Here is a 16,641-nt window from a genome sequence, read left to right on the forward strand (position 1 = left end):
TACTTTAAAATTACATTTTATTTCTCTTTGTGAAGATTTGTTGTTTCTTTTTTTAAAAAATTTAACTTTACATATTCTTCAAGAGTCTTGTGCCTCCTGGTAAGTGCATTGGTTTGTTTTCACAGTACTCTCCATGACCACGGATAGTCCTTATTGCTGGAGGAGTGTGTCCACACCAGGGGAGAGGGACACCAGGGGGATTGGGGACCCAGGTGAGAAGCCCAGGGTCTGTGCTCCTGACAGGGAGGAGGCCCAGGGGCCAAACCCAGGCTAAGCCCAGTGTCCTGGGCCAGACCTGTGGCCTCTCCAGGGCCTTTCCAGCCCTGTCTCCAGAAGGGCCAGGAGGGTCAGAGAGAAAGGGGTGCAGGAGGGGCGGGATGAGTCAAGGAGCAAGGTGAGCTGGGGCCCAGGCATGCAGTAGGCGGAGGGAGGCAGCCAGAGTAGCTTTGCCCCCTCCTAGTGGGCACAGCACTGGTCCCTGGCAAGAGGGCTTGCTCACACTCAGCAGGTACGTGTTTGGGGGACTCTGCCCACAACAGCTCAGGACCACTCGTTACTGTCCTCTCCTGCTCCCACCCCTAGGGCAGTAAGAACCCCTTAGTGATGACCCCGCCCAGAACCTGAACTCCAGCCTCCGACCCCTCACCCAGGGCCCTTCCTCCCTTTTTTAGTGCAAGAAAGACCTGAGTGCAGAGAAGGGCCGCTCCATTAGGAGGCCAGGTCCTGTCCACAGCAGCAGGACACCAGCAGCCTAGCCCCTCCCAGGCCCTTCCTTGGGAGGTAGAGCTGGGACCCATCATCCCCCCTCACTTGAGGCTATGGCCTCTCTGGGTGACGGGGTCTCCGTACACACCAAGGGGAACGGGCAGTTTCCAGGGGAAAATCTTGGGCCTGACAAAGGGGTTCCCCATGCAGCACACGGGCGACACAGACATGTTTCTGATCTGGTTGTTCCAAGATAGCTGTGGACCTGCTATCAGGAGCAGGGCTGGGAGACAGATGGGACGTTAAGCACCCCTTGACTAAGTTACAATGCCACGTGGTTAAAGGAGCAGATCAAGGTGACCCACGTCCTCCCACGTTGTCACTGGGACTCCTACAAGTGGCTCATCTGCAGCAGAAATGAATTATTTTTCTTTTCTGATGATTTTCTGTACTTGGGTATTATTAGTTCAAATGCAGGGCGGGGTAAAGTAGCTGTGGGGTTCAGCAGGTTTGAGGAAGGGGGCTTCCGTGGGGTAACCCCCATCTGCAAGCAGGCATCAAGGCAGACATTACTAAGAAAGCTTAGTGTCGCTCAGGACCATCCTAGGGCTCTGCAGGGCCCTGGAACCGAGGGATAGTGGCCCTCTGGACTAGCCACGCTGTCGACCAGCCTCTGGAGCGGCCCCAATGCCTGTCAACTATGTCCCCATGTAACCCCCGCCAACTCCCTGGTCTGCTTCACAGTGGGGCACCTGTGATGGCCTTTCTGGCCTCTCCCCAGATCCAGGACCGCCTATCCTGGGTGCCCCCCTGGGCAGCTTCCCCCCACCTCCAACACTGGTGCCCAGAACCTGTCTGCAGCTTCTCCCAGAGTACCTGGGAGGGGCATCCCCTGAGAAGGAGCCAGTAGGAAAGTTGCCTGCCTTCCTTACCTTCAGACTAAATCTGGCTCAAGGTGGCTGGCCCTCCAGGCATTTGGGGCCAGTGTGGACAGAAAAGGAAAAGCTATAAAACACTTAGATGTGCCGACGGACGCATCCGTGGCTGGGTGCTGAGGACTGAGATGGCGAGAACCACTGAGGCTCAACCCTCCCTCTCTCCTCCCAGATTTACCCCAGGCAAGTTAAGGCTGACAGAAGAGAGACCAGAGAAGCAGCCCCAGCAGGTCTACCCCAACAGAGCGCACAGGTACCTCTGCAGGTATGGTGGGGTGGGGGGTTCCCACCAGAGCCTGAGAGAAGGGGCTCTGCAGATGGTCAGTCTCGGTTTCAGCAGAAATAAAAGAACAAGTAGCTGGTTTTAGGTCTAAATCTGTCCCCCTGCCCCTCTGCCAGGACACCTGGGAGCAGGGCACAGGTGCCTCTCTGCTCCCTGGCCCTGCCCCCCCCCCTTCACCTGTAGCCGAAAATAAACAGTCTGGTAGAAAAGAGATCCTGCTTTCTTTGTCTGTTTTGGGCTTTTTTCCTTTAAATTTAGCTTAAGGCAAAAGTTTGGCAAAGCGAGTCTAGGTAAGGCCGCGTGACAGAGGACGAGGGGAGCTGCCATGGGGGGCCGCCACTCACAAATCAGCAGCAGGTGCCGGTCAGTGTCACAACCAGCTCCGCCTCCTCCCGCCCCTGAACCTCTTAAAGAGGTGTTTTTAAAAAAAAAAAAAAAAAAAAAAAAAAAGAGAGAGAGAGAGAGAGAGAGAGAAGAAGAAGAACTGAAAAAAGCAGTTGTTTCAGGGAGTCTTGCAAAGTGAATGATAGAAACTGCCAGGAAAGGAGACTCAGGGTGAAGGGGGGACGTGGGGTTGGGTGTCCCGGCCGGGCCTCCCCCTCCCGGAAAGGAAGCAGGTGCCAAGAGGGCTGGGGAAGGCCATCCCGGGGCATTTGCACAGTGAGATCCGCCCGCTCGAGAAGGTAGAGTGGTTGTATTTTGCTGAATGACTAAAGAGTCCGTGTGGGTGTTGTTGGAGCAGTGTTATTATTTGAGTCTATGGCCTAGCAGGGCACCCTGGCTGTTACCGGTGCTTGGGCGGGATCACCACCAGTGGCTGCCCGTACTTGGGCCGCCACATGAGGACCTGAGCATCGTTGGCATTGGGCTTGACCAGGGCGCTGGGTGGTATCGGCTCGTTCTTGCTTAGGATTTTGGGCTGGTCCTGGGCGATGGGCTCCCGCAGCCTGGCACGCTGGCCCAGGGGGCGGTTGGGGTTCACCTCGATGCTGAGCTGCATGCGCCAGTGCAGCGTCTGTAAAATGATCATGTCATTGGTTGAGGTGTTGGTGGCCACCAGCCACGTGGTGAAGCTCTGGTCCCGGTAGATGTTGGTCAGTTTGGCCACGTTGCTCTCACTGACGGGCACGGCCCATGTGACGCTGGGATAGAAGTTGTCGTTCATGCTGATGATGAACTTGGAGTCTCTCTTGGTGGGGCCTACAATGGTGCATGTCTCTGTGGTGTTGCCGTACCAGGGGTAGTTCACCCCGTCCGAGTCACTAATGGCCTCGATCTTGCCCTCCTGGAGGTCTGGGAGCTCCCAGCTGGACCTGAGGACAGGAAGGCCAGTTTACTCAGTCAGCCACCCACAAGGCTACGTCCCGGGGGGCCAGACGAGAAACAGACATCCACTGTCACGTCTGGGCTCCCCCAGACACAGCCCCCGTCAAAGCCACATCCTGTTCTCCTGCATCATCTCGTATCGGTCATTACTACTAGTCCTATAATAATAGCTCCTAGACAGAAGAGGACGCCAGCCTGTCGAACAGCTCCGAGGACACTCACTCCCGTGTGGCCAAGGGGACAGCACCATCTGGGGAGCCCACCCCTCGGACACTCATCCACAATCACGTCCATCCCACCAGACAGACACAACAAAGCCGGGGGTGAGGGTGGCTTTTTCCCAGGTAGTGGGGCCTAGACCCCAGGCAGCTTGGCTTCGTCCAGCACTGCTTCCACCTGAGCACCTATAATACCAAAGCTCGGGACATTTTCCACCCAGAATCCTGCACAACCCAGTAAGCCAGCAGTGCTCTCCAGGACATAACTACTTCACAAAACACACTCCTGTTCACAGCAGCATTATTCACGAGGGCCAAAAGGTGGGAGAAACCCAAGTGTCCATTGACAGGAGAATGAATAAACAAAACGGGGTCTAGCCACACAACGGAATATTATTCAGCCCTAGAAAAGAAGGAAATTCGTGATGTACTGTGGCATGTCTAAAGCCCAAGGACATCATGCTGAGTAAAATAAATCAGACACAAAAGGATAAATACCATATGATTCCACATATATGAGCTCCTTAGGGTGGTCAAACCATAGAAACAAGATGCAGAACGGTGGTTGCTGGGTGGGGGAGGAAGGGGCCCACATTTCACAGTGCAGAGTTCCAGGTGGAGATGGGAAACTTCTGGAAACAGACACACAATGATGTGCGTGTACTTAATGCCACCAAACTAAAAAATAGTTAAGATGGCCATTTTCGTCAGGTGTATCGCATTACCGTAAAAAGATGCACCCCTCTACCCAAATGCGTCATTTAATATGAGCAATTAGCAAATCTGGGGCCCCTCTGTGAGGGATGAATAGGAATGTGAAGTTGTTCATCTTCCTGCTTATTTCCTTTCTGTTTTGTGTTTATTTAATTGAAAAAGTCACAAATTAGGGTAACACCTGCCTACTAGGCCACCTCCTGCCCGGGGCCCTAAGCTCATCAAAGTCCAAGGGAACTGGGGCAGCAGCTCAGACGACCTCCCATGTCTGAAGTCCCCACCAGCCACCAAGGGCCCCCAGGCCACAGCAGCCATGGGCGGGTGGTGGCGGGGGTGAGCCTGCTGATCTGGCTCCCCTCTCAGGTAGGGGCCATGGGCCAGAGAAGGAGATTAGGGCCCCTGTCCTGGATTTCTTAGAAGTCCATGCCTTTGGCCCACTTGTACCCAGATGCCCAGAAGGCACCCCCTCTGTCCTCTCACGGTGGCTGTAATCACTCGCAAAAGGGTTTGTTTTTTTTTTAAGGCAGAAAGTAGGACATCTGCATGGCCCAGTCCGTTAGCCTCTGACTCTTGCCCTCAGCTTAGGTCATTGAGTTCAAGCCCTCAAATAATAATAATTAATAATTATAATAATAATAAGGCAAAGACTAAAGTTACAAAAGGAGTTTTGCTCTTCCATGGCCCCCTTTCACTGCCCAAGAGCTGGCTTGTTTTGAGGGGGTGGGAATCAGCACCAGAAGGTGCTCTCTCCCAGCCTCAGGTTTGCTTCCCTCCCCCAAGCCCCAAATGCCCGAGCCTTGGCTCGGTCACAGCCAGGTGATGGTCCTTGTGAGCTGGCAGACAAGCCGTGTCTCACATGGGTCTTACTCAGAACCAGGTCCCCAGGCATCTGTCCTCAAATCATCACAGGCCAACACGGGCTGTCTCCGCTCCCAGGAGTCCCAGTCCCACCCACCACCCCACCACACCCCTGGCAAGGTCGGGGAGCTCAGGTAAGAGCACAGCTCCTGGGGGACACAGACCAGCCTGGATCTAGTCCCGATCCAGCGACAAGCTCTAAGTCACAAATCTCCGATCCTCTGTTTTCTTATCAGTTAACTGTTGATAATCCTACCCACCTTGCAAGGTTTTTGTGATGATTAAATGCATCAGTATAAATGGCAATACATGGAAGCTTCCAGAAACCATGTGAGGGAGGTATTTAGAGGGCTGCCAGCCCTGACTGACCTGAAGCTTCTTTGGCCTCAGTTACAGTTTTTGGACAATACACGCATGGAAGGGAATGGATTCCATATAGTTATTGCGTCCTCTAGGAATGACATCGGACTTCAAGGCAGACCCTCCATCCTTTGCTCCACGGCACAAAGGGGCGAGCAGGGACCCCGGCCTGCACACACTGAACCTTCTCCTTTTTGCACAGCAGAGATACTCTAGGTAGGCTTTGTTACACAGAGGCCACTGAAAGGTGTGAGCAAGTGTCCCAGGACCGCGCCTACACACAAGTGCTCAGCCAGTGGATCGACTAGGGGTAGAGGCATTTTGTAAGTGCAGATGCACCTGTTTCTGCCCACAGTTCACAGACTTTGATCCCATCTGCCCCCAGCAGCCTTCTCTCCAGATCCCAGGGTGGCTTATGTCCACCTTCGCACAGGTGAGGAGAAGACACTGGTCTCCCTTGCATCTACTACCCCCTTAATCTGTTCCCTGGCTTTTGCTGTCTTCCGGGCGTGACCAGCTAAAGAACTTGGGGGATTCAGTGCAAAGCAAAAACTCAAGATCACCTGTTCAAAAATTAAGAATTTCCATGCGGCAACAGCAGAGCACTGAACCATGTTAGGGGCCCTTCGGAGTCCGGGCCCAGGACAACCACACAGTCTGCACATCCAGGAAACTGACCTGCTGCCGTGGGCCGCCTGTCACACTGCTGCCCTCGTCCTCATAAGTGTGTGACTCCAAAGGACAGCAGGCAAGGCCAGGCTTGAAGCTGGACTTCAGAATGCTCTGGGATCTACTCACATCACATCAGCCTCCCTCACACCTGTTCCTGCAGCAGTCCCCATCCGTCATCCACTCACCAAACATTTGCAGAGCACCCATCATCACTGTTTACAGAGCAAACCGGAGGTCCCTGCACCCTCCAGGCACCTGGCACCATCCTTGATGCTTCCTCTCACCTCTGGATGCCCCATTTCTCCTTGCCTTCACCCTGGCCAGGACCTCCTCCCAGGTCTCCCAGCCTCTACCCCTGCCTCCTGAAACATTCCCCAAAAGCCTGAGTGATCTTTTAAAAACACCAATCTGGGCATCCCTGGTGGCTCAGCGGTTTAGCGCTGCCTTCAGCCCAGGGAGTGATCCTGGAGACCCGGGATCGAGTCCCACATCGGGCTCCCTGCATGGAGCCTGCTTCTCCCTCTGTCTGTGTCTCTGCCTCTCTGTATGTCTCTCCTGAATAAATAAAATCTTAAAAAAAAAATAATAAAAACACCAATCTGTTTCACCATCCCTGCCTCCAACTCTGTTAAACCTGCCATAGTTCCTTGTGGCCCTTAAAGTTGATGCAGTCAAACCCCAGGACCCCTTGTGCTGCGTGTGCATGTGCATATACACACACACACACATCCATGCCCTCCCCAGGCTCCAGGCCCACCAGTACTCTCAGTTCCTCTAATGGGTCATGCCTCTCCTGTCACGGGGCCTTCTGCCAGGAGCAGTGCCCCTCCTCCTCCTGTGCCAGCCAGTGATACTCATGGCTCAGCCCTGGAGCCCCCCTGGGAAGCCCACCCTGACCCTACCCCCAAGGCCAAGTGGCCCCACATTCGACGCCACTCAGTCCTCGTCCTGCTGCTTCCTGGAATAGGCACAGGACTGATTAAATAATCATGTGATCGTTTGTTGATGATTTCAAGAGGGCAGGGGCCAGGCTTCCAGGATTTGCTCTGGTGCCTGGCCTGGAGTCAGTGACTGTGAGCAGCCTGCCCAGTCTCTCCTTCTGGGCCTGGGCCCCATAAGGGGGTCTCCTTACTGGGTTTAGAGTGCCTCAAGCTGCTCGTGTTTGTGCACTGTCTCACCTAGAGCAGCTGCCACTCAAATAGCCACTACCAGCACGGGGTCACCCCTGCAGAGATACCTGGTGACAGTGGTCATGTTCCCTAAGCACGTCGGATATGCTAGGCATCCCGGGCATATACATCCGTCCATGCAGTGCTTCTCCTCAACCACCCTGGGGCCAAGACCAGAGAGCACGTTTTATAGAAGAGGCTTGCAGACAGTAGAGGCCTAACCACAAGACCACCAGGCCACAACCTGCAGCTGCAGTGAGTTCTTCCCCAGCAGCTCCCACAGACCCTCACTCAACACACACATGCATACACACATATGCACACATACACACATGGGACACACACACATGGACACAGACACACATCCACACACGAATTTATGCATACACACACAAGCTCTGAGTGGCCCAACTGACCGAGAATGTGAGTCTGAAGGGGTTATAGAAGGGCCTTCCCTGGGGGTGCCTCAGTGACTCAGTCAGTTAAGCATCAGACTCTTGTTTCAGCTCAGGTTAAGATCTCAGGGTCCTGGGATTGATCGGAGTCAGGCTCCACACTCAGTGGGGAGTCTGCTGCTTGGGATTCTCTCTCCAATCTTAAAAAAAAAGGGGGGGGCCTTCCCTGGAGACTGAGGAGGGATGGAGGCTGGGCTGTGCTGAGGGGCAACCATGAGGGCTGGGGAGCACTACTCTGTGGCTCCAGGCCCAGCTCCCTCCCAGGACTGGCCCAAGGCAGAGGCCCCTTGGTGGAAGGTGAAGGAACCCAAGGATGCCCAGGGCAGTGCCTTGGAGGGCAGGTGGGACCTGCACCTCTGTGATATTGGGAGACAGCAGCATACCTCTCCCATCGGCTCCAGGAAGAGCCTTGCCCATGCCAGGCAGAGGTGGTGAGCCGGTCCTGGGCGCTCTTCCCAGAGTGGATGGCCCCTCGCACCCCCAGGGTTCCCCACCTCTCCCAGGGCTCTGACTGCATTTTGAGTCCTGAACCCCAGAGCCAGACTGGCCCAGCCCACCAGGCCTCAGAGCAGAGTTTCCAAACTTTACATCTCTGTTCATATTGGTCCTGTCTACATATCTCCTGTATTATTAGTCACTTAACTTTTTTCTTTAAAATCAATCATTTTTTAAAAACTACATTTAGTTTTTTTCCTAAGAAACACATTGAAATAATGTGTTGGGTATGCTAGCTATATTTTTTTCTCTAATATAATTAGAATAAATATGTTGCTTTAAATTCAAATTATACTTAGGCTTAACTGAGTTCACTTAAATATTATTTCATATCCCACAATGGTGCCCATTGGATGCTCTGAGAAATTCATTCACAGACAAGGATTTGAGGCTTGAGGGCAAGAGGGCTGCCTGCACCAAGGCTGTTCTGCCCATACTGGCCTCAGGGCCCCAGATGGGTCACATGGGCACTTAGGGCTTATCTCTGCACCCCACACACACACACCAGTTTTACAGATTTCACAGTTTTGTACAATTTGCAAAAAGTGTAAATTCTGTAAAAGTTTGCAACTGGGAACCCAATTTCCCGACTTCTGCCCCATGTGGCTGCCCACTGGGCTGGCCCCCTCCCACCAGGCACCTGCTCTTTGAAGAAGGGTCTGGAGGTGTCCCCCCTCCCTGCCTGCTCCCAGGGTTCTCCCTAAACTCCAATCCTTCTGGGGCATGGCCTCCCTCTTTGTCCAGGCCATAGACCCCGGTCCCCCGGAAAGGACCAACGTGCCTGTATAACTTGAGTTTTTAATTATAAAACCTGTGCTTTACTTTTTATTTTTTTACTTTTTATGTTTTTACATTTTATTTATTTATTTGAGAGAGAGAGCAAGCATGAGTTGGGTGGAGGGACAGCAGAGGGAGAGGGAGAAGCCGACTCCCCACTGAGCAGGAAGCCGAATGCAGAGCTTGATCCCAGGACACCAGGATCATGACCTGAGTCAAAGGCAGACAACCAACTAAGTCACTTGGGTGCCCCAAAAGCTGTGCTTTTCTTTAAAAAAAAAAAAAAAAAAGATGTAGAGAAGAGTATAAAGTGAGAAGCAAAAGCCGTATCTTCTATGCCTTCCCCCACCTCGCTGAGGTTACTCACCACATTACACTTTGGTAAACATCCTTCTAGACCTTTCTCTGCACAGACACACAGTACATGTTCCCACTCACGGGGTTCTCTTTTTAACAAAAATGGGTTTCTACCCCACATATTTTACAACTTCTGTAAAGAAAGAAAATGCAACACTATGATCATGTTCCCCCATGGCGGCAGCTCTGTCTCTGCCTCATCCTTCGCAGTGGTCTCCCCATCTTCTGCACTGTACAGACTGTAAGTCCCTGACCCCCAGGTGGGCACTTGAGTGGCGCCTGGCTCTCTGCAATTACAAACAGTGCTGGAGTTTTCAACCTCATACTTACATCCTTATGCCCTTGCTCTTCTGTTGTGCATTAGGCAAATTTTTTTTTTTTTTTTTTTTTTTTTTTTTTTGGTCAGGAAATTTTTTTAAACGCCTACTGTATGTCAGGCACAGGGCCAGGTGCTCCAAGTCTCTGTAAGACAAAATCTACAAGCAGAACAGCACTGAAGGGCATGTATGTTTGAAACTGTCAGAGATCCAGCCAAACTCATCACCTTCCAGAAGCTGCCTATGTTGTATCCCTGCAAACGGCGCATGAGGCTGTCCACATCCCCCCTCCCTGACATAGGGCGTGAATGATCAGGTTCATTTTTACCCAGATCGGATCAGCAAACAACAGAGGATCTCAGGATTTAATTTGTTATTTCCCTGATTACTATGGCCGTCAGGTCCCCCCAGGCACATCTCCGGGAGCAGCCAGCTTTTGTTTTCAGCACTCGGAAGGTGAGGGTTGGAGCTATCACTTGGCCAGGGCTGGTCCATGGGGAGCTCTCTCTGGGCTAGGCCATCCCCCCCACTTCCTCCTACCCTAAAGCCTGGAAACAAGGACTTCCCTCTCCTACGCACACCACCCTTGCCTCCGCCAGGGCCCAGCAGTTGGGGGAGGCCGCCTTCCGGTCCCAGAGAGGAAGCTTCATCCTCGATTGTTCTATGCGGGCCCGCGGCTGCAGGAAGAGGCCACGTGGTCCCCTGCTGGAGCAGAGCAAGACCCCTTGGGCAAGTGGCCTCAGCTCTCAGAGGTTGTTTCCTTGTTATAAAAAGAGGACCCCATGAGGTCCTGGGGAGACAAGAGAGGAAGGGGAGCCAAGGCAGCTGTGTACAGCACCCAGCTCCACTCTATCCACCCCACACCGCCTGAGGCTCCTTCCCACCAGCCTCCCAGACGGTCCTGACGGCAGGTGTCACCACATGTTCTGGCTGGACAGACCCTTCCTTGCAGTCTCATCACTCACGCTCTCACACCGTAGGCGGGTCTGCGAAACCCAACCCAGAAGAGAGCTCAGCTCTACTACAGCAATCTTTCTGCTGACTCCGCCAGACATGGCAGGATTAATAATGCACTAGTAGTAGCTCTGCCTTTGACAGGCCCACGGATGGAGTGCATGGACCGCGCCAGGCACTGTGCTGAGCTCTTACCACACATCATCTCATTTATTCCTCGCAACAACCCAGGGAGGAAAGGACCACTCTCCCCACCTCCTAGATGGGAATACAGAGGCTCAGGAGGGTTAAGAGACCAGCCCCAATTTCGCAGCATTAGTGCGGGGTCCACTAGGATCCACACCCTGCCAGGCCAGGGTGTGGGGAGGTGGCACCGTCCACCCACAGTGCCCCTCTCTGGAGCTGTTCTCCCCCCCCTTCACCCCCAACTAGCCCTGGCCTTGGCCTCAGCCATGCGCCAGCCTCCCTGGGGGCTCCAGAGGAGGGCAAGCTAGGGACAATGTGAAGCGTCTCCCACACAGGCTAGAAATTGTGACTTGTCACTTAGAAGGCTGTGCCAGCTGACAGGTGGCGGTTGAGGAATCGTGGAAGATGGGGTTGTGGAGGCAGGTGTCTCCAACAGTTTGGAGGGGAGGTGGCTTTTAAAGTAATGTGGGTTGGACGAACACCATATAGAATCCTGTGAAGCTGGCACGGAGAGACTCGCCATTTTATAGCTCTCGTCTGTAGGAGTCAGTGTATTACTGAGGTGGTGTGCATGATTGTTCCGCTTCAAATAGTTCAAACCCAGGATGTCATTCTAAAAAGTTCTCCTAGATTAGAGATTAATTTTAAGCAGGGATAACGTGCAGGGGGTATTATGGGCTTTGGTTAAGTATTTGGAATTAATATTTTGAATACAAGCCCATTTGTAAAGGACAGAAGCCCTCACCTTCACCTTTGCCACCTGGCTGCCCTCTCTCCGGGACCACTAAGGCCCAGGGCGTGGGTTTCATTTTAATTATTCCGATTGTGAGGGTCTAGTCCAGTGGTTCTCAGTCAGGGGTGACTCTGTACCCCTCCGGGGGACACAGGCAATGTCCGGGGACAGTTTGGCCATCCCAGCAGGGGTGGAGTGCTCCTGGCATAAGGTGGGCAGAGTCTGCAGTGCGCAGGATGGGGGCAGCTGTGGCCCGCCTGTGGTCTCTGCTCCATCCCACCTGACCACCCCTCTCTTTCTGTCATATCTCGGGGCTTATAAATATGAAAAAGCAGAGTTTGGGGTTGGGAAGCACCTAAAATGCTTCCATTTACACTCAAGAAGGGGCAGACATCGGCCTTTCTCTAAAGGAACCCTTCTCATTTCCAGAGAGTGCTGGTTGGATACTGAGCTCTGCCCACAGATCAGAGGAGCCACATTCTCTGGTAATTCCACTTTTTAATACGATTCCACCGATTAGTACTAAGTCGAGCCGCTTCCAACTCGGTGTCTCAACCACAGGGTGATCACCCAGAGCTGTCCTCTCACGGGGAGCTCTTTCCTTATCCCCCCTGACAGCTGACACATGGCACAAAATGAGGAGCCAGGGCCCCAGAGCCAGCGTGGTTGGTTCTTCTGCCCCTGGGCCTAAGCCCGGGACGGATAGGTGCACACGGCCCCTGCCAGGGAGCCTTAGTCTCTGCCCTCTCTCAGAGGCTAGTCCTGCCCAGGCTGGGAGTTGGGGCCCAAGGAGGACGGGTTAGGGAACACAGGCCGCCCCTCCACCAATGCACTGCCATGCTGTAAGAGGTGCCCCAGGGAGGGGCAAGGAAACATAAGGGAAGCCAAAGGAGAGCAAAGACAACGGCCTTCAACTTCCGAAAACTCAAATCATCCATGACTTGGACTATTTTTAAACGTTTAAAAGTGGGCGCTGTGTCAAAGAGGGAGACCCGGGCTCCAAGAAACTTCAGGACCAGGAGAGGTTTGCACCTGTCTGGGTTCTGCAGTCTCAGCTGGGGTTCTGAAGGCCTTGCAGACTTGAAGGCTCACCCCTGGGGTTAAAAGAATGATGGTCACGGTAACAACAACATTTAAGATGACAACCTTGGGCTTGGAGCAGTGCCGACCACCCGTCAAATGTCACCTCCCCTAATTCTCACAATAAGGGGGGGCGGGGGGAGGGGGAGGGCTGTAACTGGCCCTGTTTGCAGACAAGGAAACCAAGGGCCAGAGTGACTAAGGTCACACCCTGGAAAGTGGCAGAGCCTGGACTCCTGCCCAGGTCTGCTTGACTGCAGTCTAGGTGTGCACCAGGCACCTCTAACCAGGAACCAAGGGCTGGCACAGAAAGGAAAAGTCATCTCAGGTCTCCAGCCTCAGGCCCGGCCTGCTCCTCACCACTGCTCCTCGCCACTGCACACTGTGTCTGTCTCAACCTCCACCCCCCGCGGCCCCCCCCCAACTCTCCCCACTTCCTTCCTCCCGGCCGTTCACTCACTCGCTCACTTGTTATCTTTCCGAAAGACCCTCTGCCTTCCCACCACTTCTAGGGAAGAAGACGAGCTTCACCTAAAAGCCCTAGAAAAAACCTTTGTGTGTTGTCAGTTGTCCCAGATCCTCTACAAAGTCCAAGAAAGCTTCCAGCTTAAGTAAGGCTTCCTAAGAAAGTCCACACTGAATAACTAAGAGTCAGGTTTCCCTTCTTACAATGGAAAGTCAGCCTCTGCCTGGGTTCCCAGCCACTTTTGAGAATTAAAAGGCTTTGGGTATAGACATCAGGTTGACAGAGGGACATGCCCCCCCATGCACCTCTGTGGGGTGATCTTGGTTACACCCTCGTTCTATACTTTACCACCTCCTTCTTGTTTCCCTCCCAACCTCAGAGGCGCCCCAGGAGTCATTAAGTGGGGAATCGACAAGATCTGGCATCCTGCCACCCTCCATCCCCTCTTCACCCCCTCTAATTTCGGGGGTCACCCAGGATGTTCTGAAATCAGTGAAAGGGTCCAACTCCCAGGGAATCCCCTGCTCCACTCCTCACTTGGAAGAACTGGGAAGCAGTGTGCAGGCCATGCACCCGGAGAGGCCAGCTGCAGGGGGAGTGTCCACAGCCAGGCCCAGGCACAGGTTGGGGGCTCCCCTCAGGGCCTGCCTAGCTCCCTCAGAGACTTATGCTCGTCTACGGCCATACCACCCTGAACGCGCCCGATCTCATCAGAGACTTGTGCTCCAAAACAGCTATTTTCACCGTCTTATCTTAGGGCGGCTGTGAAAGCTAAGTTGCTTTCCTTTCTGTCTATACCGGGGATGACCATCTCTAGGGCCAGAGAACATGCCAGGAAAGAAGACTCAGGCCTCCTGTGTCCTGCACCGTGACATGCATTGTCCTGGGAACATTCTGGAGACCAGGCTGGAGAGAAGAGGCCAGTAGGCTCCTCTCAGCCTTCTGGACACTGACACTGGATGTCTACATAGAAGGGCCTCCTGCCTTGGGGAGAGAAAAACGCTACTCCGTGAAGCAAACTAGATTTCTAAGACTAGCCACCCTCTCAAATGAAACAGCATACACTGTAGGAATAGCAAAGCGTGCCCCCAGGTCCCAATGTGCCTATGAAAACACTCCAGAGACCAGATCAAACCCAGCACAGAGCACTGTACGAATAACCCCCATTCTCATTCTGAGTGTCTGCCACGGCTGCCTCCCTGGGAGGCCTGAGCCTGGGGTCCAAGCCTCAGCCTCTCGAATGGCCCCAGGACGGCATGCTTGTTTGCCAAAGAGACACCTGGTGGAATGCACCTCTGCTTTCTCAGCATCTTACAGGGAAGGACACAGGAACCCCCAGGGCCGGTGACCCCAGTCAGAATCAACAGGCAAAGCCTTGAGGAGATCACCTGGCCAAGGAGGACTCAGAGGCCACTTCCATATCTGCCTAAAGCCTCCCTCCGGCCCCCCTCCAGCCCCCTAGCCCCCACACCCCAGGCCTCCAAAGTCCCCACCCCGAGCAGCCCCCTAAAACTTGCACCTGGGCCATACTCACATGCCCTGCTCCCCATACTGGTTGTAGAACTCCATGTGGCTGCACGCCTGAATCCAGCCGACAATCCAGGTCTCTTTCTTAGGGATGGGTGGCATGACCACCTGGGCCGAGGCACGGAAGTGGGGCGTCCGATAGCGCAGCACCACGCTGGAGGACTCATCGATGCTGGTGGGGATGGGGTCGATAGAGGCTTTCACATCAATCACCGTGATACCTTCCCGGAAGACTCTGGCTTTGCCCCCGATGCTCTGAATACAGCCCATGGCACACAGTACAGCTCTGATCTCCAGGGAAGGCCAGCAGTCCCAGAGGAAACTGGGCATTGAAAGGACGGAGGCTGCCAGACCCAGCGCAGACAGGACTGCTCTCCAACCTCAAATCTCAAGACCGATATCCATAGGATAGAAAATTCACTGAGTGCAGGGGGTTTGCATATCACTATCTCGGGCCTGTTTATAAATAAGGATTTTGCTGCATTTCAAGAGCCCCAGGTTCTCTCTTCTTCTCCTAGCAGTGGACAAAAATCACCGATATTCTTTGGGTTTAAAAAAAGGAAAGTCTGGAGGTTAATGGATAATCATGTTGTTCGGACATCCAGCCCTTCCGTGCCTCACACGCGGGGAACGCAGCCCGGAGACGCTCCCTGAAGTCTTGGGGCGAAGAAGGCGAATGCCAGCAGACACATAAATGAGGAAGGCTCGTCCCCCTGCGCGGTGCACAAGTCCGACTTCCTGGCCGCCCGCCTTCCGCACGCGCTCGCTCGGGGCACACGCGCCGGCCCCGGCCCCGGCCCCGGCCCCGGCCCGGCCCCGGCCCCGGCCCCAGCCGCTCGCCCGACCGGGCCAATCAATGGAAGCGCAGTCTCTGCTGGAGCGCGGAGGCCCGGGCGCCCTCGGGGGCGAGCGCCGACCCGCGGCTTCCAGGAGGCGAGCGCCGGGCTCCCGCCGCCCGCGGGGTCCCCGTGGGCGCCCACTCGCGGGCGCGGGCCGACGCCCCCACGCGGGCGCACCTCGTCCCCCCGCCGCTGTCGCTGTCGCCGCCCGCCGCCCGCCGCCCGCCGCCGCGCGGGGCTCCGGGGCCGCACTCGGGCCGCCGCCTGGCTCGCCGCGGCCGCCGAGAACCTGGTGGGGGGTAGAAGGGACGGGGCGTCAGGGCCCGCCGCAAAGTTGAACCGAACTTTGCTGCGGGGGGCGCGCGAGGCGGCGACGCGTGTGCGCGGGGCGCGGGCTGCGGCGCTGACGGCACAGCTCTGGGCGGTCTCCCCGGAGGCGGCGGCCCCCCCAGCACCCGCCCGCCCCGTCAGTGGCGGCTGCACGACCGCGCGCACCAGCGAATAATCGCCGCCCGTGACATCTCCGCTGACACCCTCCCGGCCCAGGGGTGGCGTGGCGGGAGTGGGGGCGGCGACCGGTTGGCCTGCAGTGGGCCGCGTGGACTTGCCGGCCTTGGCACAGCCCCCACCACCTCGCCACCGGCGCCGGTCCCTCCGGCCCCCTGGGGGCGCAGTGTCACCCCGCACACCGGTCTGACCCGGCCGGGATCCCCCGACCCCGGAGGGCGCCTCTGCCCCCACCCTAGCCAGCCCCGAGCGGCCCCGGGTCCCCCGCGCTCGGGCGCGCTCGCCGCCGCCGGGAACTTTGGCGTGCACGCCCCCACCCGGGCGGCGCCGCCGACTCACCTGCCCCTCGGGCCGCTCCGCGGGGCCCGGACGCCGCCCTCCGGACGCCCCCGCCCCCCGCCGCGGGTTCGTCCTGGGGCGTCCCCCCTCCCCCGGGCAGTGTCCTTTGGCTCTACTGGGGTCCCGGGCGGCCGTGGGCGCCCCCGACCGCCACCTCCTCCTAGTTCGGGGCTGCCGGCGGGGTGGCCGGGGGCGGAGGGGTGAGGCTCGGGGCTCTCTCGCCCCCACCCCGCGCGCCCGCTTTATTTTACGATCATTGCGAGCGCGCGATCGCCGCTCAGCCCCGCCGCCGCGCCGCAGCCGCCTGGCGCGCCCCGCGCTGCCTCGCTCCGCCGCAGCATCGGAAAGGCAACCAGGTCAAACTTTGCA

The 16,641-nt window shown here is 55.8% G+C and overlaps 1 protein-coding gene across 5 annotated transcripts in view; it reads right to left on the reverse strand.

Annotated features, from left to right (window-relative positions):
- FAM78A (family with sequence similarity 78 member A) overlaps positions 1–16,641 on the reverse strand; it is a 19,663-nt gene continuing 3,022 nt past the window's right edge. For 4 of the 5 annotated variants that reach the window (XM_072778382.1, XM_072778380.1, XM_072778379.1 and 1 more), the window contains exon 2: positions 1–3,236. In XM_072778382.1, coding sequence (XP_072634483.1) covers positions 2,708–3,088 — 381 coding nt within the window. In that variant the 5' untranslated portion in view covers positions 3,089–3,236 and the 3' untranslated portion in view covers positions 1–2,707. Of the gene's footprint in view, positions 3,237–14,594; positions 15,336–16,641 lie in introns of those variants that run through there. The other variant, XM_072778377.1, reaches the window with a different exon arrangement.

This window comes from Canis lupus, chromosome 16 (genome assembly GCF_048164855.1).
Source record: "Canis lupus baileyi chromosome 16, mCanLup2.hap1, whole genome shotgun sequence".
In the NCBI taxonomy this organism is placed as follows: Eukaryota; Metazoa; Chordata; class Mammalia; order Carnivora; family Canidae; genus Canis; species Canis lupus.